This window comes from Amblyraja radiata, chromosome 31 (genome assembly GCF_010909765.2).
Source record: "Amblyraja radiata isolate CabotCenter1 chromosome 31, sAmbRad1.1.pri, whole genome shotgun sequence".
In the NCBI taxonomy this organism is placed as follows: domain Eukaryota; kingdom Metazoa; phylum Chordata; class Chondrichthyes; order Rajiformes; family Rajidae; genus Amblyraja; species Amblyraja radiata.
Genome location: NC_045986.1, coordinates 14556631 through 14579629, shown reverse-complemented (window position 1 = coordinate 14579629; position 22999 = coordinate 14556631). Strand labels below are relative to the sequence as shown.

Sequence of the window (22999 nt, the reverse complement as noted above, 5' to 3'; positions counted from 1 at the left end):
TGTCCCTAGCGGGTCGGTAGGAGTCCGTGGATGTCTCGTAGCGGCTCGTATGAGTATAAAGTAACAATTTTTTTTCATCACGAGTATTTTTCTTTACTCGTGGACATTTTTCACAGTGTTGAAAAAACGTCACGGGTTTACCGGATTTCCCGAGTACCTACCGTTACTCGTACGAGCCGCTACGAGACATCCACGAACTCCTACGGACCCGCTACGGACATTCTCCGAGTTCGAATCAGGGGAAACTCGGGAGAACTCTTGAATTACCTCGTACAGTGGGACCGGCCCTTAACTTCAAAGTCCTACCCACACTTGATGGGGAGTCCAACAAGAATAACTGGGTGGATTAGAAATAGATTTAAGGATCACAAGCATGTCTGAGACGCTACATCTTGAAGATATGAGACTCGTCTTAGCAGGAAAATCAGAGCAATTTTTAAAGATATGGTCTCCTTTCATTGATTCATTACAAGCATAGTATGATGCAACACACCTTCGGAATTAAACCGATTTACGGACAGGGTAATGGGTGTGGTGAGAAACGAAGCAGGTATATCAACACGTTTTGGTCTATTTTTTAAATTATTTTTCATTTTGTCTTTTTATTCTTTTTTAAGTTTTTACTTATTCACTCATGCGGCTACACTCTTTGGTAGTTTAGAGGTTAACACATTCACTAGTTCTTTCACTCTCTCTCTTTCTTGCTCTTTTTTTCTTTTTCTATTTCATTTTTGTCAAAATTAAAATGGAAGATGTACAATAAATATATTTGGTCATATGCCGCGGTTTATACTAGTGTACACTGCATCTAATAAAAATGTTATTAAAAAAAAAAGAAATAGATTTAAGTCTGATTCAATGATTCAATTAAAGTTTATTGTCACATGTACTTGGGTACGGTGAAATTCTTTGTTTTTGTATACAATCCGGAAAGGAAATATGGGCCTCAGGGATGGGCGATGAGTGTACAGAAGATGGGAAAGGAATAGGTTTACTTGGGAGATGGTGGGAGAAATGGGAGTGCCGGGGGGCCATTAGATGAATATGTATGAAGAAATGTTTGGTTTAGGAAGGAACTGTAGATGCTGGTTTTAACCATAGATAGCCAACATCTCTGGAGAGAAGGAATGGGTAACGTTTCGGGTCGAGACCCAGTCTGAAGAAGGGTCTCGACCCGAAACGTCACCCATTCCTTCTCTCCAGAGATGCTGCCTGTCCCGCTGAGTTATTCCAGCATTTTGTGTCTAAGAAATGTTTGGTGGTTTACTTCAAAGTTTTACTTACATTTCATTTTAGTGTCCATTGCAAACCCTTAAGCAAATGCAATCAAGCTTTCTTAAATGGCTTGATGCAATAACCAGTGCCAGCTTGTGTGAGCAGTTTAATGACAGATGGATGGGCCTGACAGTGTAGAAGATTTCCCGGAAGAAATATTTCTCATCAAATAATTAACTGTCAGCATGGCAGCATGGTAATAAGGTGAGAGAATTTGTATGTGACCCAGAATTAAATCATTTTTATGGATCCATCATAAATAAAAATTTACAGGAAATTAAGATCTATTTTGACTTTCCTGAAAACCACGATATTGCAGAATAAATCCACTTTCAGCACAATGCTGGCAGGATATCTGAAATTGCCTGCCAGTCAACCAAAGCAAAATTCTGCAGATGCTGCAAATCAGAAATAAAAAATAAATTGCAGGCAATTTTCAACAGGTCAGGCAGCATCTGTGAAGAGAGAAACAAGGATGATGTTTCAAATTGATGACTTTTCATCTGAAGCTGCAGAACTATTCCAATTTGTGATGATTAGTCACCAACAAGGAGCATTATGGTCAGTGATCCAGAAGAGAAACAGGCCCAACTCCTCCATGCCGACCAAGATGCCCCATCGAAGCAAGTCTTATTTGCTCGCGTTTGGTCCCTATCGCGCTAAATATTTCCTATCCACATACCTGCCCAAATGTCTTTTGAAAGTTGTTAATGGATACAAGCCGTTGAGAAGCAGAACACTTGGTCTGCATTGTTAAGGATGCCAGCAGTGACTATTGTCCTCAGTTTCCATTGTGCTGTTGCTTTCCATCCGACGAGAACAATAGTAAGGTTTTCCATTGGGACGGCACCAGAGACCCTGGTTCGATCCTGACCTCGGGTGCTGTCCGTGTGGAGTTTACGCATTCCCCCAGTAACTGCATGGGTTTTCTCTGGTGCTCTGGTTTCCTCCCGCTTCTCAAAGACATGCAGGTTTGAAGGTTAATTGGGCTCTGTAAATTGCCCCAGTGTGTAGGGAGCGGATGAGAAAGTGGGATATCATAGAACTGGTGCGAATTGGAGATGGATGGTCGGCCTGGACTCGATGGGTCGAAGGGCTTGTTCCCATGCTGTATTACTGAAACCGTAAACTAAATTAATTGGTTCTGCGTGGGTCAGCCCAAGCAGATTACAGCACATGCATATGAAATATCCATTAGGAATTCTTGGAACTCGGTTTCTGACCATTAATTGGAATAAACGATAAATCACTTTTGGACTTACAGCGCAGAATCAACCTAATGTTTGCAACTATTTTCGTTAATGTACTTGTTTATCATTTAATACAGCTGCATAACAAGTTAAAGCAAAAGAGAGAAAAAAATGTTTATTTAAGGCTCAGTAAAATGAGATTTTTTTTTTGGATGTGCTCTTTTGTAACTCCCACATAGATTAGTGACAAATTGATATTGCTCCAAGAAACTGCTGCAGAGAAGGTTTAATGAGAAGAAAATACTTTATTTTAACAGGGTAGCATTGAAATCTTATTGAAAAGCAAATGATAGCAGAGGCATGCAAACTAGAGTTGTACAAGCAACTACAGGTAAATAGAGGCGCACGGGGAACGACAAGTGAATACAGGTGTACAAAGAACTTCAGGTGAACACAGGTGCATGAGGAACTACAGGTGGATACAGGTGCATGAGGAACTCAGGTGAATACAGGTGAATGAGGAACTCAGGTGAATACAGGTGAATGAGAAACTATAGCTGAATGAGGAACTCAGGTGAATACAGGTGCACCAGGAACTACAGGTGAATGAGGAACTCAGGTGAATACAGGTGAATGAGAAACTACAGGTGAATGAGGAACTGCAGGTGAATACAGGTGAATGAGAAACTACAGGTGAATGAGGAACTGCAGGTGAATACAGGTGAATGAGAAACTATAGGTGAATGAGGAACTCAGGTGAATACAGGTGCACCAGGAACTACAGGTGACTACAGGTGCATGAGGAACTACAGGTGACTACAGGTGCATGAGGAACTACAGGTGAATATGTGCACACAGGGACGTACAGGTACATTGGAAACTAGGGCTGACTACAGGTGCATTAAAGAGTGATGTGGTGCAATAAATACAACATACAACAGCAGAGGCCTGCAACAATTAGTGGGCAGCAGCATGGTGGCACAGCTGGCACCTATAATCATGTGAATCTCCTCATCGAACTTGATCCTTGTGGAGACTCAGGTTTAAACTTGATCTTCAGCACGGAAATAGGCATTCGGCCCACCGCGTCCACGCCGACCGGTGATCCTCATACACTAGCACTATCCTACACACTAGGGACAATTTACCATTCATGCCAAACCCAATTAACCTACAAACCCATACGTCTTTGGAGTGTGGGAGGAAACCGGAGCTCCCGGGGAAAACCCAAGCGGTCACGGGGAGAACGTACAAACTCCGTACAAGCAGCACTCGCAGTCAGGATCAAACACGGGTCTCTGGCACGGGTAAGGGTGCAACTGTACCACTGCACCACCGTGCTGTCCCAATCACTTTAAATTAATTTTACACACATCTAACAGGTCTCCTCTCATCCTCCGCCCTCCAGAGTAAACAGTCCGAGTTTGTCCAACCTCATAGCTAATAACCTCAATTGCAAACAGCATTTACGAATCATGGTTTTATCTGTTCCAAGGATCACCCTTACATAAGGAGAGGTGATGCATGCAATCATGTATAGGCCTCTAACATTAAAAGTTTGTGCGCCCATCTTCCAACACTTCACGTTTAAATTCCTGTGGCCTTAAAGATGCTAAATAATCTCTACAAATATAGTTTCCCCCGGATTCATCACTTCAAATTCTGCTCTTAAAAATCAGATGCTGTCATGTTGTTGTTTGTGGCCTTAGCTATAATGCCGGCATCAAAGGCTGTGACACAATCATTCGCTTGCCGGTCCCAGAGTGATGAACCAGGGCTTATGGCTTGATCACTGACAAATCCACTGACAAATGGTTATTTAAAGTCAGGAACTTGTGCCTCTAGAAATCTCACACTGTAAGGACATGGAAACCCAGAGTCAGAATGTCATCTACAGGAGACCCCCATGTTACACTTCCAGTGTCGGAAATTCACTCTGACCGAATTCACAAATCACTTCCAGAGAATGTGGGACGGTCATGGTGGTGCAGTGGTAGAGTTGCTGCCTTACAGCGAATGTAGTGCCGGAAATCCAGGTTCGATCCTGACTACGGGTGCTATCTGTACGAAGTCTGTACGTTCTCCCCGAGACCTGCGTGGGTTTTCTCCGAGATCTCCGGTTTCCTCCCACATTCCAAAGACTTACAGATTTGTAGGTTAATTGGCTTGGTATAATCGTAAATTGTCCCTAGTGTGTGTGGGGTAGTGTTAATGTGTGGGGATTGCTGGTCAGCGTGGACTCGGTGGGCCGAAGGGCCTGCTTCCATGCTCTATCGCTAACCTAAACTAAATAAGAGGGGGAATGGAACATAGATTGCTGGGCAGGGATTCACCAGGGTTCCAATGGGCAGAATGGTCTCCTTTTGTTTCACAATAGGTAATTGGTTGAACGAGAATTGTCCCAGAATGATGCGTTTATTTATATTTCAGTGTCAAAAGTTGCACGTGTTTAATGCAAGCAGCTCAATGCAACAACCTAACCATGATCTTATCAGTCTGAAGAAGGGTCTCGACCCGAAACGTCACCCATTCCTACTGTTCAGAGATGCTGCCTGTCCTGCTGAGTTACTCCAGCATTTTGTGTAACCTTCGATTTAACCCAGCATCTGCAGTTCTTTCCTACACATCATCTTATCTTCTTCTCACCCCTTCTCATTACTAACTCACTCACATTAGAGCGGCATAATGGCACAGCAGTAGAGTTACTGCCTTACAGCACCAGAGACCCGGGTTCGATCCTGACAATGGGTGCTGTCTGAGTGGAGTTTGCACATTCTCCCTGTGACCACGTGGGTTTTCTCCTGGTGCCCCAGCTTCCTCCCACATTCCAAAGATGTTCAGGTTTCTAGGTTAATTGGCCCTTGTAAAAATTGCCCATAACGTGTAGTGTAAGGGTGATCATTGGTCAGCGCGGATTTGGTGAGCCGAAGGGCCTGTATCTATATCTCTAAACTAAATTAAACCTGACAGCCGTTCCTAGTGAGAACGTTGCCTCCATGTATTGATTTACCAACAGAACCAGGACCAAAGGGCTACGAGCAACAATCTTGTGTTGTTACCTTGCAGTGAACGAAGCAGCAAGTGATGTATCACACGTGAGAAACAGCATACGTGACTTAACGGTTTCCTGTTGAAGCATTAATTTTAGTTTCCCCGCACTGCATTGAAGACCTCTCCTGCACTGATCAATGTCGCAGCCTCTGTGCATGAGAGGATGCTATCGGTCGTCTTGATCATCACTATGCCAGACGTCTGAGGAAGACCAGGGCAACAAACTGGACAATTTCCTCCTCCCACCCCCTAATTTTCCTCCTGACTTTCTCCACCACTCACTTTTCCGTCCATCTACCCTTTCCATCTACCCGTTCGGCAACTTGAGCGCCCTGGAGAGGAAGAGACTACAAAAAGTAGTAAACACTGTCCAGTCCATCATCGGCTCTGACCTTCCTTCCATCGAGGGGATTTATCGAAGTTGCTGCCTCAAAAAGACTCGCAGTATCATCAAAGACCCACACCATCCTGGCCACACACTCATCTCCCTGCTACCTTCAGGTAGAAGGTACAGGAGCCTGAAGACTGCAACGACCAGGTTCAGGAATAGCTACTTCCCCACAGCCATCAGGCTATTAAACCTGGCTCGGACAAAACTCTGAACATTAATAACCCATTATCTGTTATTTGCACTTTATCAGTTTATTTATTCATGTGTTTTGTAGTCAATGCCTACTATGTTCTGTTGTGCTGAAGCAAAGCAAGAATTTCGTTGTCCTATCAGGGACACATGACAATAAACTCACTTGAACTTGAACTTGAACTTCCTTTTCCCTTTCCCTTTACCTCTACATTTTCCTCCTCCTGTCCCATTCTTCGTCCCTTTGCCCTCATCTCCATGGCTGCCACAGGGATCGCTCTTCAAGAGCAGTGACCCACTTCCCAACATGCCGTGCCTGACCAAGATGGCATCCATGAACACAGGCAGTAAATAACCATCTATTGGGCATATTCTATTCAAGGTATTGGGCTATTCCGCATCTAACAATTTAAAATGGGAGAAAACAATGGCAGGGATTGCTTAAACCATAGGCGTGCCAAATCAGTGATATTTTATGTGACACCAAATTTTGTGTTGGAGAAGAAAACAGCACTTAATTAGTGCACCAAGAATTATTCATAGTCATAGACTCATAGAACATGGAAACAGGCCCTTCAGCCCTACTTGCCCACACCAACCAATATGTCCCATCTACACTCGTCCCACCTGCCTGTGTTTGGCCCATATCCCTCTAAACCTTTCCTATCCACATACCTGTCCAAACATCATTTAAATATTGTTATAGTATCTGCCCCTCTGGCAGCTTGCTTCACATACTCACCAACCTCTGCATAAAATGAAATGGAATACAATTTCTAAGCTGGAGGGTTAAGTTAAGACGAGCAGAATTTTCAGCTACCTTGCAGTGAACAGGCTCTCAATGGATCGCTGCGATGAAATCAAAGGACTTTTCAGTGAACCTGTAAAACAGAGAAGCAAAAATATCAGCGATGATTCAAGGTGACATAGTTGCCAAGTAATAAAGCGAGTTCCCGAATCTGTCATGCATGTACATAGCATTTCTCCGGAAAAAAGCTTAGATGGGCATCTTGGTCAACATGGACACGCTGAGACAAAGGGCCTATTTCCATGCTGTATGTCTCTATGACTCTATGAATGGAGGAGCAGAGTAGCGGGTCAGAGTTACGCACTCCTTCTCCTTCCTCATTTCGATGGCATAAACATGAATGGCCTTGCTCTCTGCCATAAATTGCTGAGATTCATTGATCTAGCAAATGTATCATCACTCTGGCAGCACAGTGGCGCAGCAGTAGAGTTGCTGCCTTACTGTGCCATCGACCCAGGTTCAATCCTGACTACGGGTGCTGTCTGTACAGAGTTTGTACGTTCTCCCTGTGACCTCGCGGGTTTTCTCCGGGTGTTCTGGCTTCCTCCCACATTCCAAAGATGTGCAGGTTTCTGTAAATTGTCCCTAGCGTGTAGGATAGAACTAGTGTGAATGTGAGATCGCTGGTCGGCGCAGACTCGATGGGCCGAAGGGCCTGTTTCCACACTGTATCTCTAATCTAAACTAAGCTAAACTATCCACTGGTAAAATCATGATATTCAAGATATAATCAAGCTGATTTATATTGCCACGGAAGCCAGCTCACTCTGAAAACAGTCCATTCTGTTTTTATTCAAGGTGTTAACGTTCACTGGAATAGTTCAAATCTGAAAGAGTGCCATCGCCATGGCAATAGCATTTACTTAATAAGATCATACAGGATATTTCATTTCTCTGTGATGTCTTATAATTCGGATACTCGTCAATGTCTGAAAGATTAATATTACATGAAGATAAGATTTAACATTCTCTCTGCCACTAATAATGGAATCATCTGGACATGTCTGACACTGTTGAAATCTATTATCGAGTCATAGAGTTGTACAGCAAGGAAACAGGCCCTTCGGCCCACCTTGATGGCATACCAATTTTCCTGCATTTGACCCATATCCCACTAAACCCTTCCTGTCCATATATCTGTCCAAATGACTTTTTAAAATTGTGATTAAATCCATTTCCATAGCTTCTGACAGCTTATTCCAGATACGTACAGTACTACCCTCTGAGTGATAAAGTTGCCACTGAGCAAGAACTATCTGAGGACACTGCGGGAAGCTGGAGAAGAAATTGCAGGAGCCCTGGCTGAGATATATGAATTATTGTTATTTGCAGAGGTGCCAGATGACTGGAGGGTGGTTAAGTTTGTGCCTCTACTTAATGAGGGGCTGTAAGGAAAAGCGTGGCAACTATAGACCAGTGAGCTTAACATCTGTGTTAGATAAATTATTGCAGAGGATTCTGAGAGATAAGATTTAGATCGACAGGGGCTGATTAGGAATAGTCAGCATGGTTTTGTACGTGGAGATAGTGTTTTACAAATTGGATTGAGTTCTTTGAAGAAGTAACCAAGAATGTTGATGAGGGTAAGTTCATAGATGTTATCTATATGGACTTTAGCAAGGCCTTTGATCACGTTCTGCATGGTAGGCTGCTCTGGAATTAATTGTTAGACTGCATGGGATCCAGGGAGAGCTGGCTAACTGGATACAGAATTGGCTTCAAGGAAGGAAGCAGCGGGTGGTGGAAGATTGTTTTACCAAACTGGAGGCCTGTAACAAGTGGTGTGCCTCAGGGAGTGGTGCTGGGCCTGTTGCTGTTTGTGGTTTATATCCATGGATTGGAAGAGGGGCTAGATTTAATAGGAACCTGAGAGGGCAACATTTTCATTCAGAGGGTGTTGGGTATATTAAAGACACCAGGCCAGGTACATGGATAGGAAAGTTCAGATGGTTATGGCCAAATGCGGGCCTGTTTCCCTGCTGTCCCACTCTGTCCAATCTTTCAACCTGTGGAGAGGATGTTTCCACTAGTGGGAGAGTCTAGGACTAGAGGCCATAGTTTCAGAATGAAAGAGCATTCTTTTAGGAAGGAGATGAGGAGGAATTTCTTTAGTCAGGGTGGTGAATCTGCCGAATTCTTTCCACAGTAGGCTGTGGAGGCAAAGTCAGTGGATATTTTTAAGGCAGTGATAGATTCTTGATTAGTACGGGTGTCAGAGGTTATGGGGAGAAGGCAGGAGAACGGGGTTAGGAGGGAGAGATAGATCAGCCATGGTTGAATGGCAGAGTAGACTTGATGGGCCGAATGGCCTAATTCTACTCCTATCACATGATCTTATGATCTTTCCCTATAAATCAGGCCCACAAGTCCAGGTAACATCCTAGTGCATCTATTTTATATGCTTACATCCTTCCTATAGCTGGGTGACCAGAACTGCACACAATACATCAAGTGCAGTCTCACCAACAACATGTGTAAGAAGGAACTGCAGATGCTGGTTAACACCAATGATAGACACAAAATGCTGGAGTAACTCAGCGGGTCAGGCAGCATCGCTGGAGAAATCGAATAGGTGACGTTTCGGGCCGAGACCCTTCATCAGACTCACCGACAAAATGTTCAGTTGCAGCAGGATGTCTGAACTTTTGTACTCAGTACCCTTCCCAATGAAGGCAAGCATGCAAAATGCCTTCTTCACTATTTGAGTCCACCTGACTCATCTCTTTTACTGAACCATGCAGATGGAGACGATGGTGTGCTCCCAGATCTCTCTGTCCTGCAATGCTCTCCAGGGTTATAGCATTGGCAGCGCAAGTCCTGCCCTGGTTGACAGACCAAAGTGCAACGCCTTACACTTCCCAGAGATTATTCACAGTTTTAAGATGGAAGATATAGCACGTAAGTCATTACTTCATTGCCACCATTTGTTGGTCCATACCTTCTGTGCATCTCTCCCACCCTGAGGATGAAGGGGACGTGCAGGGTGATTGCTTGCCATCCTCTATGGCTGAAAAATATACAAACACATCAAGTCAAGAGTCGGGTAAATTAGATCACAGAAATGCATGATGCAAACACAAACTGCTGGAGGAACTCAGTGGGTGAGGCAGCATCTCTGGAAGGGAATAGACAGGTTGATTAAAAGATACAGCATGATCACCGACCCTACAGCCCACTGAGTCTAAGTCGACCATCGGTCACCCGTTCACGTTATTTCTATGTTATCCCTACACATCCATGACCTACACATTAAGGGCATTTTACAGACAACCGATTCATGCCCGTACATCTTTAGGACGTGGGACGAAACTGGAGCAATCAGCGAAAACCCAAGCGGTTACAGGGAGACCGTGTAAACTTCACATAGACAGCACCCAGTCAAAGGATCAAAGCCAGGTTTCAATGACCGCGAGGCAGCAGCGCCACCCGCTGCACCATGTGCCGCCCCATTTTGTTTAGAAATAGAAATCATTCAGGATACTTCTTCAGACTGATTTGGAGGGAAGAAAGCTGGTAGAAAGAGCTGAGGGGATGGGGTGGGGTGAGAGCCTGCAATTAGTCAGTGGATACAGGTAAGGAGAGGTTGATTGTCAGGGTGGGAGAGAGGAGGGTGGATTAGTAACAAAGGCTGGAGGTGATAAGTGGAGAAGACAAAAGGGTGGAGATGATGGTAAGGAAAATAAGGGGTAGAACAAGGGGTAGGCCATTTAGGGCTGAGATGAGGAAAAACTTTTTCACCCAGTGAGTTGTGAATCTGTGGAATTCTCTGCCATGGAGGCAGTGGAGGCCAATTCACTGGCTATATTCAAGAGAGAGTTTGATATACTGTAGCTGTTAGGGCTAACGGAATCAAGGGATATGGGGAGAAAGCAGGAATGGGGTACTGATTTTGAATGATCAGCCATGGCTCGAAGGGCCGAATGGCCTAATCCTACACCTATTTTCTATGTTTCTACGTAAGGAAGGTGGGGAGTGAAATAAAGAACCAGAGGGAGGGATGGTGGGTACAAGAGAACAGGAAGAGAGGAGAAAAATAGGGGTCGCAATAGGGAGGGGGAGGTGATGAGCAGATGGAGAAGATGGTGTATGTGAGGGAAATGGGTGATGGGATGGGGCGAATGGAAAGAAAGTTATGCAGACGAGCGCAGGGTGATGGTGGTAAGCTGGGTAGATGACACAGAAGGGTTGGGGAGCATACATAAAACTGGAAAAAATGTATAATCAAAATAAAATCACATAAAAATGTATATGGAGGGAGAAACACACACACGAGGAATGTTTGCCTTTACATTCTGTCAGGCCTAACAGGGGCTAGTGAAGGCCACTAAGAAATAGTCACCAAACAGTGGGCTCGACAGAAACATTCTGGGCCACTCATTTGCTGTAATATTGCTAGTTGTTCTTGAGTAACTGATACCTCTGACGTCAATATTGGTCAGTCTCCAGTTAGTTTCATACGTCAATGTCGATCCTACGACTGATCATTTCCAGTAGATTTACAAAACTACCGTCAAAATTTCAGAAAAAGACACAAAGTGCTTTTGTAACTCGGCGGGTCAGGCAGCATCTCTGGAGAATATGGATAGGTGATGTTTCGGTTCCAGACCCTTCGTCAGACTAATTCTGAAGTTTCTTGTCTCTACATCGATATTTCAATGTAGGTTCCTTGAGTTCCTCAAAGAGGAGAAGGTACAGGACCTGAAAACCATGGTCAAAAACAACTTCTTCCCAGCAACCATCAAGCTCATTTTAAGAAACATTTAAACAGATACATGAATAGGACAGGTTTAGAGGGTATGGGCCAAACGCAGGCAGGCGGGACTAGTGTAGATCAGTGCGGGCAAATTGGACCGAAGGGCCTGTTTCCATGCTGTTTGACTATGTCTTTAGAATACTGCACAACACTAATCTATAACTACCTCAGTGACAATCTACTATGTTTTGGGTCCACTGTGGACCAGTTTTGCATTATTACAGCCTGGTTATCTAGTATTACTGATTATTAATTTATTGTTTTATTGCTTATTGTATATTTACTTGTTATGTCATTTCATTTATGGGACTATAAAGTTGCAGCAAGTAATAATTTCATTATTCTATTGTCGGTATATTTAATAATTAAACACTCTCGACTTGACTATTGAGTTTATATGTTGATTTTCTTTTATTGTTTTTAATTCATTATACGTCAAGAGTAAAAGATGAATGATCTGATCGTCAGTATGGAGAGAGGCAGTGAATGTCCCTTAGCTCCAATGAATATTCTATGATCTGATACCAATTAAACCAATTGGATAGTGGCCTGGACCTGAGATTAACCTGTGGCATTTGGCTCCAAATGTACATCTGGAAACTCAGCAAACAAAATATTCAAGGTTGAATCTGCAACATATCAAAGTGTCAAAACCATCTTTGTGAAGTGAAATTTTTAGCAAATCAATAATTGCAACACTCTCATTTTCCTCACAAGGTTGACCGTTCTGGTTGCGAATGGACACAATGAACAGCTTTAACAAATAAAATCAATGCATTTTATTTTGCTGGAGCCAAGGCACTCCACTTTTGCCTGCAAACTCCAGTCACTCAGTGTGCTGTATGATGGTGGCAGCATGTTCAACTCTGTCACTAAAGTCAAAGTCAAAGTAGCCTTTATTGTCATTCAGACCTTGCGGTCTGAACGAAATTTTGTTGCCTTGCAGTCCTACATATAGTAAAAATGACAAAAACACACAATAAACACAAATTAACATCCACCACAGTGAGTTCACCAGGGACCTCCTCACTGTGATGGAAGGCAAAAGTCTTAAGTCTTTGTCTCTTCCCTTCTTATTCTCCCTCTGCGCCGAGGCGATCCAGGCTTCAGATGTTGTGGCCCCGCCGGGCGATGGTAAGTAATGTCAGTCCCGCGGCTGAATCCGAGCTCCGTGAACGGGCCGGTTCAACTCCGCGGCCCGGGGTGGTCGAAGCTGCCGAAGCTGCCGCCATCCAGTCCAGCGGACGCAGCTGTTGTTGCGGGAGCTCCGGAGAACAGGTCACCAACCTGTGACCTGCGAGCTCCCGACGATGTCGTCCACTGGGCCCGCGGTCGGGTCGGGTGGCCGCTGCCCCAGCTCCGAGGCCGGGTCGCCGCTGCCTCTGCCGCTGCCCCAGCTCCGAGGCCGGGTCGCCGCTGCCTCTGCCACAGCTCCGTGGCCGGGTCGCCGCTGCCCCAGCTCCGAGGCCGCCAGCTCCGCTATTAGGCCTCGGCGCAGGCGGAGACGGAGACGGGGGGATACGACAAGAGAAGTCGCATCCCCCCGAAGGAAGAGACCAAAACATGTTTCTCCCCCCCACCCACACACAAACACAACCTAATAAAAATAAAATTAACTAAAACAGGACAAAAGAACAACAAAAAAAAGAAAAAAACAGACGGACTGCAGGCGAGCCGCAGCTGCTAAGGCAGCGCCGCCGTCTTGGAGAGGGAAATTCATTCCCATTGACCTTGGCGTTGGGGTAACATAGCCTCATGTTTACCAACAGAGTGAATTTCTCGGTTCTTAAGGGCAGGATTTGACTATAAATGCAACCAGTTCATGAAAGGTGGGATAAGATAGAACTAGTGTTACAGATGATCGCTGGTTGGTGTGGGCTTGGCGGGACAATGGACCTGTTTCCATGCTGAATCTTTAAACTAAACTAAACTAAACCTCTATGACTCTCTGACTGTGGTCATATGGGTAGTTTAATGTGACGGTATGTGCAGAAAATGGGGCAGCTGGTAAACGAGTGCCCACTACAATAAATCGCATGTTGTTAGCCGGCATTTTGTGCAATACGATAATATCCAAATGCTGGCATATCATTGAGAAGAGAAACGACTGTTTAAACAATAGCTCCAGGGGTACATCGTCAGGACTAGGGAGTTGATGCGGCACTTTCCCCGAACACTGACATTAATGTTATGCAGTTGGGTATTGATCCATTCAGCCCTATCCATTAGGACGGAAGTCGAAATGCTTCTGCACTGATCCACTGGTAGAATCTGAATTGGAGCAAAGCAAAGCACCAAAGCACTCTGCAGGCAGGCATGTATGCATGAGCAGGTTTTTGCTCAGCTCTCTGGTCTATTTGATGGAGCAAGACACTGTAGGATGCACGCAATTCCAGCCTAAACTGCTAATCATAAATAATTGCACCTCCTCACATGTACACACCCACACATTCTGCAATCCATATGCTTCATTAAAGTATATTGAACCATCATAGAAATCTAATCAGCTGCATCTCTGCAGACTACTGTCAGTTCAACGTACTCCTACACAGAGTCACAGATCCATACAGCGCGGAAACTGGCCCTTCGGCCCAACTTGCCCAGGCCGACCAACATGTCCCGTCTACACTAGTCCCACCTGCCTGCATTTGGCCCATTTCCCTCAAACCTATTCTATCCATGTACCTATCTAAATGCTTCTTAAACATTGCATTAGTACCTGCCTCAACTCCCTCTTCTGGCAGCATATCCCATAAAACACCTCCGTAGATCACCTCATATATTGCACTGTTAGGTGAGCTTTATCCTGAACTATTATACACACACAATATGCTAATCGCAGTTCAGGACATGCCTCATCTGGTAATAAAAGGTCACCTGTTGCAGCACTATAGCCTTCAAACAAAGTTTAAGAGCACAAAGGCAAGATGCTGGAGAAACTCAGCAGGTCAGGCAGCATCTGTGGAGGGAAATGGGCAGAAGACGTTTTGGGTCGGGACCCTTCTTCATTCTGATGGAGTGGGGGGGGGGAGAAAACTAGAAATGAGATGTGGGGGAGGGATAAAGCCTGGTAAGTGAATGGATGATACAGATGAAATGGGGTGGGGGGGGGGGGATTGGCAGGTGGGTAGACCGTGACAAAGACAAATGTGTACCCCTTCCACCATTCCAGCTTTACATTTCACTCCTCCTTTTCTTATCTGATGCCCTTATATTTCCTTTTCACCTCTAGCCTTTGTCACTTACTCCACCCATCTGCCATTCACCCCACCTCGCCTGTATCCACCTATCACTTGCCAGGCTTTGCCGCACCAGTACTTCTCTTGTCCAGTCCCGACCTGCAACAATATATTTCCATTCCCTGCACAGCTGCTGCCTGACCCGCACAATACCTCCAGTACTTTGCTCGAAGATTTTTTATGTCATTAATATGGTAAATTTTTGTCATTTTCTCTCCTTAAATGAAAGAGTATAAAAGTGCCTCCAGTTTGTTTTAACATCCACGCTAAATCTAGGTCCATGACAGTTTGCCAAGCTTCCAATAAAACATCATAATTCAGCCATCTTTGACACCTGCATCAACATTCATTTTCTAAATCTTACCCAACCTTGTGGCTTAAGGCAGCCTAACAATGTTCCTAGCTGTAGAAACAAAGAACAGCAGGTGCTGGATTATATCAAAGATAGACACAAAGTGCTGGACTACCTTTAGGGACAGCACAGTGGTGCAGCTGTAGATTTGCTGGCTTACAACATCATTCGATTCTGATTTTGGGTGCTGCCTGTACGGAATTTGTACGTTCGCCCCGTGACCTCGTGGGTTTTCCGCAGGTGCTCTGGTTTCCCCCCCACACTCCAAAGACATGCAGGTTTGTAGGTTAATTGGCTTCAGTAAAAATTGTAAATTGTCCACCGTGTGTAGGATAGTGCTAGTGTATGGGGATCGCTGGTTGGCGTGGACCTAGTGGGCCGAAGGGCCTGTTTCTGTGCTGTATCGCTAAACTAATCTCAGCAGGTCAGGCAGCATCTCTGGAGAAAAAGGATCGGTGACGTTTCAGGCCGGGACCCTTCTTCAGACTGAAAGTGTAGAAAGTGGAGTGAGTTCCTGGCTCATTGGTTCCAAGCAAGGTCCTTTGACAGCCATATCCTATCACATTCAAGGCCCAAGGCATCTTACATGATACTACTGACCGAAAATGCAAAAATGCACTTTTGCTATTATATACTTCCCAGACTTCTAGAATTGAATGGGATTAGGATGGTCCCTTTCACCCTATGTCGTAGTTGGCCTTAAGCCAGTCTAGGTCTGTACCTGAACTTTTGCGCCCAATATTTGTGCCAAAAATGTAGTTAGAGAGGATACAAAGATCTTTGTTCAGGCCCCTGCAGTCTCCTCTCTTGCCTCTCTCAATAACCAGATGGATCCTGTTAGGCCATGGGAATTACTCCGACAAATTTTCAAGAAACCCATCAGCACCTCCTTCTTGATCTTAAACTACACTAGCATTTTAGTGCTTCCCACACTGCTCTGACTGTCCTCCATGTCCTTCTCCTCGATGAATACAGATGTAGAGAACTCATTTGGTACCTCACCTACATTTTTGATCCCATGCATAAATTCCACTGTGCTGTTCATAAACATGGGGCACACAACTGATGCCTGGGTGTATACTGTGCACCGAATGAAGACACTTCATCTTCTTAGCAATGCCCATGCTTGCACGCAACATATGTTTTAGTTTAGTTTCGAGATACAGCAAGGAAACAGGCTCTTCGGCCTACCGAGTCCGCGCCGACCAGTGATCCCCGCACATTAACACTACTCTACACACACTAGGGACAATTTACACTTATACCAAGCCAATTCATCTACAAACCTGCACGTCTTTGGAGTGTGGGAGGAATCCAAAGATCTCCCCAGGCGTTCACGGGGAGAACGTGCAAACTCCGTTCAGACAGCACCCATAGAGAACTCAAAGCAAATTTTCAAAGATGTGTACCCCTGTTCAAGTCAAGTTTATTCGTCACATACACATACGAGATGTGCCGTGAAATGAAAAGTGGCAATGTAGTGAATCCAGTTATATTTACCAAACAAATTGGCAAAATAATTTCTGCCCAGAGTCTGTTGAAGCCAAGTCTTCACTGACGTCTGAAGAAGGGTATCGACCCGAAACGTCACCCATTCCTTCTCTCCAGAGATGCTGCCTGTCCCGCTGAGTTACTACGGCTTTTTGTGTCTATCTTCACTGACCAATGTTCAGCCTGAAACAGTTGGTGTGCTCCATCTAGTGTCAGGAAAATTTAGCTGCGGACTTAAAAATGTGCTCGGGATAAGCTTGAGATCAATTCATTTTCCAGCTGCTGATTGCAAGTCCCTCCAATGCTGCAGAATCCAGTCTTCTCGAAGAAGAATGAAGCTGTCTGCAGTGTCAATGGGGCGGTTTTGATTTTTATATATTAATGAAATTCAGTAACTATAACCTACTATGGACATTGCGTTGATTCCTCTCGGTATTTCAGTTCTTCATTAAATGGTCTGGTTATCTAGGATAGCTAATTAATTTAATGTGTTTATTTATGGTTATTGCATATTTATTCATATGATGTTGCAATAACAGGCGTGTAAAGCTACAACGGGTAGAAATTCCAATGTTCCATTGCCGGTATCTATGACATTTGAACACACTTGATTTTGACTCTTGAATTAAGGGTTGTGGGGAAGTGCAGGAAAATGCTAGATCAGCCACAATCTTATTAGACGACAGAGAACAAACGAGGGGCAGAATGGCCTCCCCCTGTCTTTCTATTTCTTGTTTTCTTATACTTATGCTGCCAAACGACATCATAGAAACATAGAAAATAGGTGCAGGAGTAGGCCATTTGGCCCATCAATATGATCATGGCTGATCATCCAGAATCAGTACCCTGTTCCTGCTTTTTCCCCCATATCCTTTGATTCCGTTAGCCCAAAGAGCTATACCTAACTCTCTCTTGAAAACATCCAGTGAATTGGCCTCCACTACCTTCTGTGACAGGGAATTCCACAGATTCACAATTCTCTGGCTGAACACCATCAACTCTGTCTCTGCCTGCAGATAGGACTTCAAATGGTGGTATTTACAGAACATAGAACAGTACAACACAGGAACAGGCCTCTTGGGAACATGACCTCTGAGGAGCATGAGGTTGTAGACTTGTTCCTTATTTTGTTTTATAAAAGAGGACAGTTTCTATAGGACATACAACCCACAATGTCCATACCGAACATGATGCCAAGTTAAACTATTCTCCTCTTCCTGCACGTGATCCATATCCCTCCATTCCCTACATAAGAATAAGGATGTAGGCCATTTAAGACTGAGATGTGGAGAAACATTTTCACCCAGGGAGTTGTGAATCTGTGGAATTCTCTGTCACAGATGGCAGTGGAGGCCAATTCACTGGATGTTTTCAAGAGAGTTAGATATGGCTCTTAGGGCCAACGGAATCAAGGGATATGGGGAGAAAGCAGGAACAGGGTACTGATTTAGGGTGATGAGCCATAATCGTATTGAATGGCGGTGCCGGCACGAAGGGCCGAATGGCCTACTCCTGCACCTATTTTCTATGTTTCTATGTCCATGTGCCTGTCTAAAGGTCTATTAAATGCCATCATTATATTTGCCTCCACCACCCCTGGCAGTGCATTCCAGGCACCCACCACTCTGTGTAAAATACTTGCCCCAAGTTTCAATTCATTTAAACTTTGCCCCTCTCACCATAAAGCTATGCTCTCTAGTCTTTTTCTATTTCATTGTTAGTATTGGCTTCTGTTGATTCATTGGGTCCCATTCATCAGCTTTCAGTAATTCCTGGTGAATTAATAAGATCACCCAAGGTTATAGTCTCATTCAGATGTGATGGGATTAGTTTTTGTATATTCTGCACATTCTGTTCATCAACTCTCAAAACCAGATCAATGAAAATACTTAGAATGATTCTGATCCTGTATTAAACTGATCAATGCCGAAATGTTTTTGAAGGTGCTCATAATATCCTCCATGAAAATGGCTTTTGAAAGAAACAGAAAACCCTTCAATCTTAAAATCAATCTCGCACTGAATACCCCACTGATTTTCTAATATTGTGCTTTCTCTTTTCACCCTGAGCTCGTCTCTGTGGCTTCCATGACTTAGTACAAAACACAGGCAAATTCATTTTAAGGCCACTGTAATTAAATATTGAATAGTGGATATGAGTATCGTATGAATGAGAAGACCCACACCACCAGGTTCAGGAACAGTTAATTTCCAGCAACCATCAGGTTCTTGAACTGACCTGCACAACCCTAATCTTGCCGCGACAAAAGAACACTATGGACCACCTTTTGCACTACCATAGACTTGTGTTTTTCTAATTGTGTTTTACATAAATGTCTTACTGCGCTAGTGACATGGGTTCGATCCCCACTACGGGTGCTGTCTGTATGGATTTTGTACCTTCTCCCCGTGACCTGCATGGGTTTTCTCCGGGTGCTCCGATTTCCTCCCATGCTCCAAAGACGCACAAGTTTGTAGGCTGATTGGCTTGGTAAAATTGTAAAGTGACCCTAGTGTATGTAGGATAGTGTTAGGGTGCGGGTGCTGGATGCTAGTCGGCACGGACCCGGTCGGCCGAAGTGCCTGTTTCCGTGCTGAATCTCTAAACTAAACTAAACTACACTAAACTAAAGGCCCTTCAGCCCAAATTGTCAATGCAGGTAAGATGCCCCATATAGGCTAGTCACAATTTGTCTGCGTTTGACCCGTATCCCTTAAAATTTCCAATCCAGTCTTTTTGCTTTTTACTCTCTTATGGAATTTATGTTTAATATATGTATAATTTATACATAATTGATGTTTTTTGTGTCTTGTCCGAGTCTCTGTGCCTGTGATGCTGCTGCAAACAGGATTTTTAACTGTGCTTGTGTGTGTGGCAATGAACTTGACTTGACTTGACCTGAGTGTGTGTTTGGTTACAAACTATGCTAGTTTTTAAATAACCGGATGGAGAGTTCACAGTTAATGTTTCTCAACGAATGGTCCAACCAATTCAATTACTCGTCTTCTCAGTTTTCACTGGAGTGTTGGAGGCGGAGTGAGACATGATAGTAGTGAGTAAGAGGCATGGACAGGGTAAACAGTCAGAACCTTTTTCCCAGGGTGGAGGTCAGTGCATTGAGGGTGTAGCTATGTTGAGAGGAATAAGGTTTAAAGGAGGTGTCCAGGGCAATTATTAGTGGTGGTTGCCTGGACCATGTAACCAGGGATGGTGGTGTAAGCAGATATGATAGTAGCAATTAAGAGGCTTTTAAACAGGTACACGGAGATGCAGTGAATAGAAGGATATGGATCCCGTGCAGGCAGAGGAGATTAGTTTAACCTGAGATCGTATTTAGCACAGACATTGTGGGCCGAAGGTCCTGTTCCTATGCTGTACTGTTCTATGTTCTAATTCTACATGGACATGGTGGGCCAAATGGCCTGTTTTCATACAGCAGAATGATGCAGCCACACTATGATTGCAACAGTGAAACGATAAATATCTAAGGGCCTTACTGGGAATGGATAGGGCATCTTCTGCTCCATCAGATCCGTATTCGGACTGTGAGTGACCAAGTCCAGCGGAATAACCTCGGTGCCTCCGGCTTCCTGAATGTGACCTCCTGTAGTTGCTCAGCTTTGATCCCACAGCTGCTGAACGAATGAGAATAGAACTGGTCAAAAGTAGTTAAGTTTAACTTATTACTGTCACGTGCACAGAGGTGCAGTGAAAAGCTTTTTGTTATGTGCAATCCAGTCAGCGAAAATACCACACATGATTACAATCAAGCCGTCCACAGTGTGCAGATACAGGATAAAGGATATAACATTTAATACAAGATAAACAATAAAGTCCGATTAATGATAGTTCAAAGGTCTTCACTGAGGTAGATGGGAGGCCAGGACTGCTATCTAACTGGTGAGAAGACGGTTCAGTTGCCTGATAACAGCTGGTCAGAAACTGGGTAGTAGTGTTCAATTGTCCCTCATTTCCCTTTTATCCCCCCTTCCCCCTCCTCCCTGTTCCTTTCCACCCATATCCATCCCTCTGGCTTTACATTTCACTCCCCCTCTCTTCTTATCTGACACTATTTTGTCTCTCTTTCACATCAGGACTTTGTTACTTACTCCACCCATCTGGCAATAAAAAGCCTCCTCATCAGAATCCATCGATCACTTGCCAGTTATTCCTGATGAACCACAATAGCATGTTTCTGTCTGTTTCATCTGAACCTCTCAATCAGTGGTTAAACATAGCTTTCAACGTGTGTTTGATTTTATTCCATTCGTCCGCCCAATATGAACACAGTTCACTGAGAAGGCAGCTGAGAAACAAAATCTTCCATCTTCCAGAGCTCATTTGGCAAGGTTTTGAACTTGTCTGTGGCCAATGATATTATTTCAGGTGAATGCAGACTGTTAACATGGGAATGTCTGGAAATTGGATGAATTTCTTTTTGTGGACTGCTACCATTATCTCCTAAGCACGGTGGCGCAGCGGTAGTGTTGCTGCTTTACAGCGCTGGCAGCGCCAGAGACCCGGGTTCGATCCTGACCACAGATGCTGTCTGTAGGGAGCTTGTACGTTCTCCCCGTGACCTGTACATCTTTGGGGTGTAGGAGGAAACAGAAGATCTCGGTTTTCTCCGAGATCTTCGGTTTCCTCCCACACTCCAAAGACGTACAGGTCTCGGGGAGAACCTGCAAACCTGTACGTCTTTGGAGATTTTCTCCGAGATCTTCGGTTTCCTCCCACATTCCAAAGACGTACAGGTTTGCAGGTTAATTGGCTTGGTATGAATGTAAAATTGTCCCTGGTGTGTGTAGGGTGGTGTTAATGTGCGGGGAATGCTGGTCGGTGTGGACTCTGTGGGCCGAAGGGCCATTTTCCGCGCTGTATCTCAAAACATAAACTAAACACAAACCTTACGGACTTGAATATTACAATTCATATCAAGATCGAAGACTTAGTCGAAATTAATTCAGAATAGCACTCCACTACAGTACCTGAATTTGCATACTCTATGATGTTCGGCAGGTATTCTTTGTTGTCAACGTACACAGGGACAAAAGCTGTGTACTTGCTGATGATATTACATGCTCTGCTGGTTTGAATCGCATTCAACTGGTGTCTCCTTCCAGAACCTGCAATCCAAAGGTAACAATAAAATGCACATTTGGTTGTCTGGTTTTTGATGAGCTGGCAAGATCACTGCTGAGAAATTTGCAAATATTTTTCACAACCACAGACACTCTTGGTCTTTATGTAACATTCACAGAAAAGAAAGTTGATTAATGACAAATCATAAACTCTCTCCATAGCAACATCCATGGGATAGTTTAGAGCTTGGAGATCCAGCGTGGAAACAGGCCCTTCAGTCCAGCAAGTCCATGCTGACCATCGATCACACATTCACACTAGTTATTCCACTTTGTCATCCACTCCCTACACACAAAGGGCAATTTTACAGAGGTCAATTAACTTACAAACCCGCACGTCATTGGGGTGTAAGTGGAAACCTACATGGTCACAGGGAGAACGGGCAAACTCCACAGAGACACTACCCGAGGTCAAGATCAAACTCGGGTCTCCGGCGCTGAAAGGCAGCAGCTCCACGGCTAGGCCATTGTGCCACCATAAATACCATTTAAATTTTATTTCAATAACACTGTGACCAGCATCCAAGAAAGGAGAGTGATAGAAGCATAAAAATATAGGTAAGATAGACAGACAGGACCTTTCAGGATGATGTGACCACACACTCAATGGCTCTGAGCTGCAGGGAGAGGTTGTACAGGCTGGGACTTTATTCCTTGGAGTCCAGGAGGCTGAGGGGTGATATTAAGGAGGTGTATAAAATCATGAGGAGAATAGATAGGGTGAATGCACACTTTTCCCAGGGTAAGGGAATCAAGAACTAGGTTTAAAGTGAGAGTAGAAAGATTTAATAGGAACCTGAGGGACAACTTTTTCACTCAGAGGGTGGTGGGTGTATTGAATGATCTGTGAGAGGACGTCGTGGAGATGGATACAATAAGAACATTTGAAAGACATTTAGACACCTATGTGGATAGGCAAGGCTTAAAGGGATATGGGTCAAACGGCAAACGGGACGACAGTAGCTTCTATGGAGCATCTTGGTCAACTCGGACAAGTTGGGCTGAACGAGCTTTTACTGTGCTGTATGACAAGTCCAGGACATCACGGTGACGCAGCGGTAGAGTTGCTGCCTTACAGGTCCAGAGACCCGGGTTAGGTCCTGACTACGGGTGCTGTCT

At 44.3% G+C, this 22999-nt stretch overlaps 1 protein-coding gene across 1 annotated transcript in view; it reads right to left on the bottom strand.

The window, feature by feature from the left end:
* Positions 1 to 22999, bottom strand: part of vwa5b1 (von Willebrand factor A domain containing 5B1) — a 94987-nt gene that overhangs the window by 3722 nt on the left and 68266 nt on the right. The window contains exons 16-19 of the mRNA XM_033047788.1: positions 21728 to 21865; positions 20237 to 20371; positions 9843 to 9911; positions 6917 to 6977 (exon numbers count right to left, since the gene is read on the bottom strand). Of these exons, the coding sequence (XP_032903679.1) occupies positions 6917 to 6977; positions 9843 to 9911; positions 20237 to 20371; positions 21728 to 21865 (403 nt within the window). The remainder of the gene's footprint in view (positions 1 to 6916; positions 6978 to 9842; positions 9912 to 20236; positions 20372 to 21727; positions 21866 to 22999) is intronic.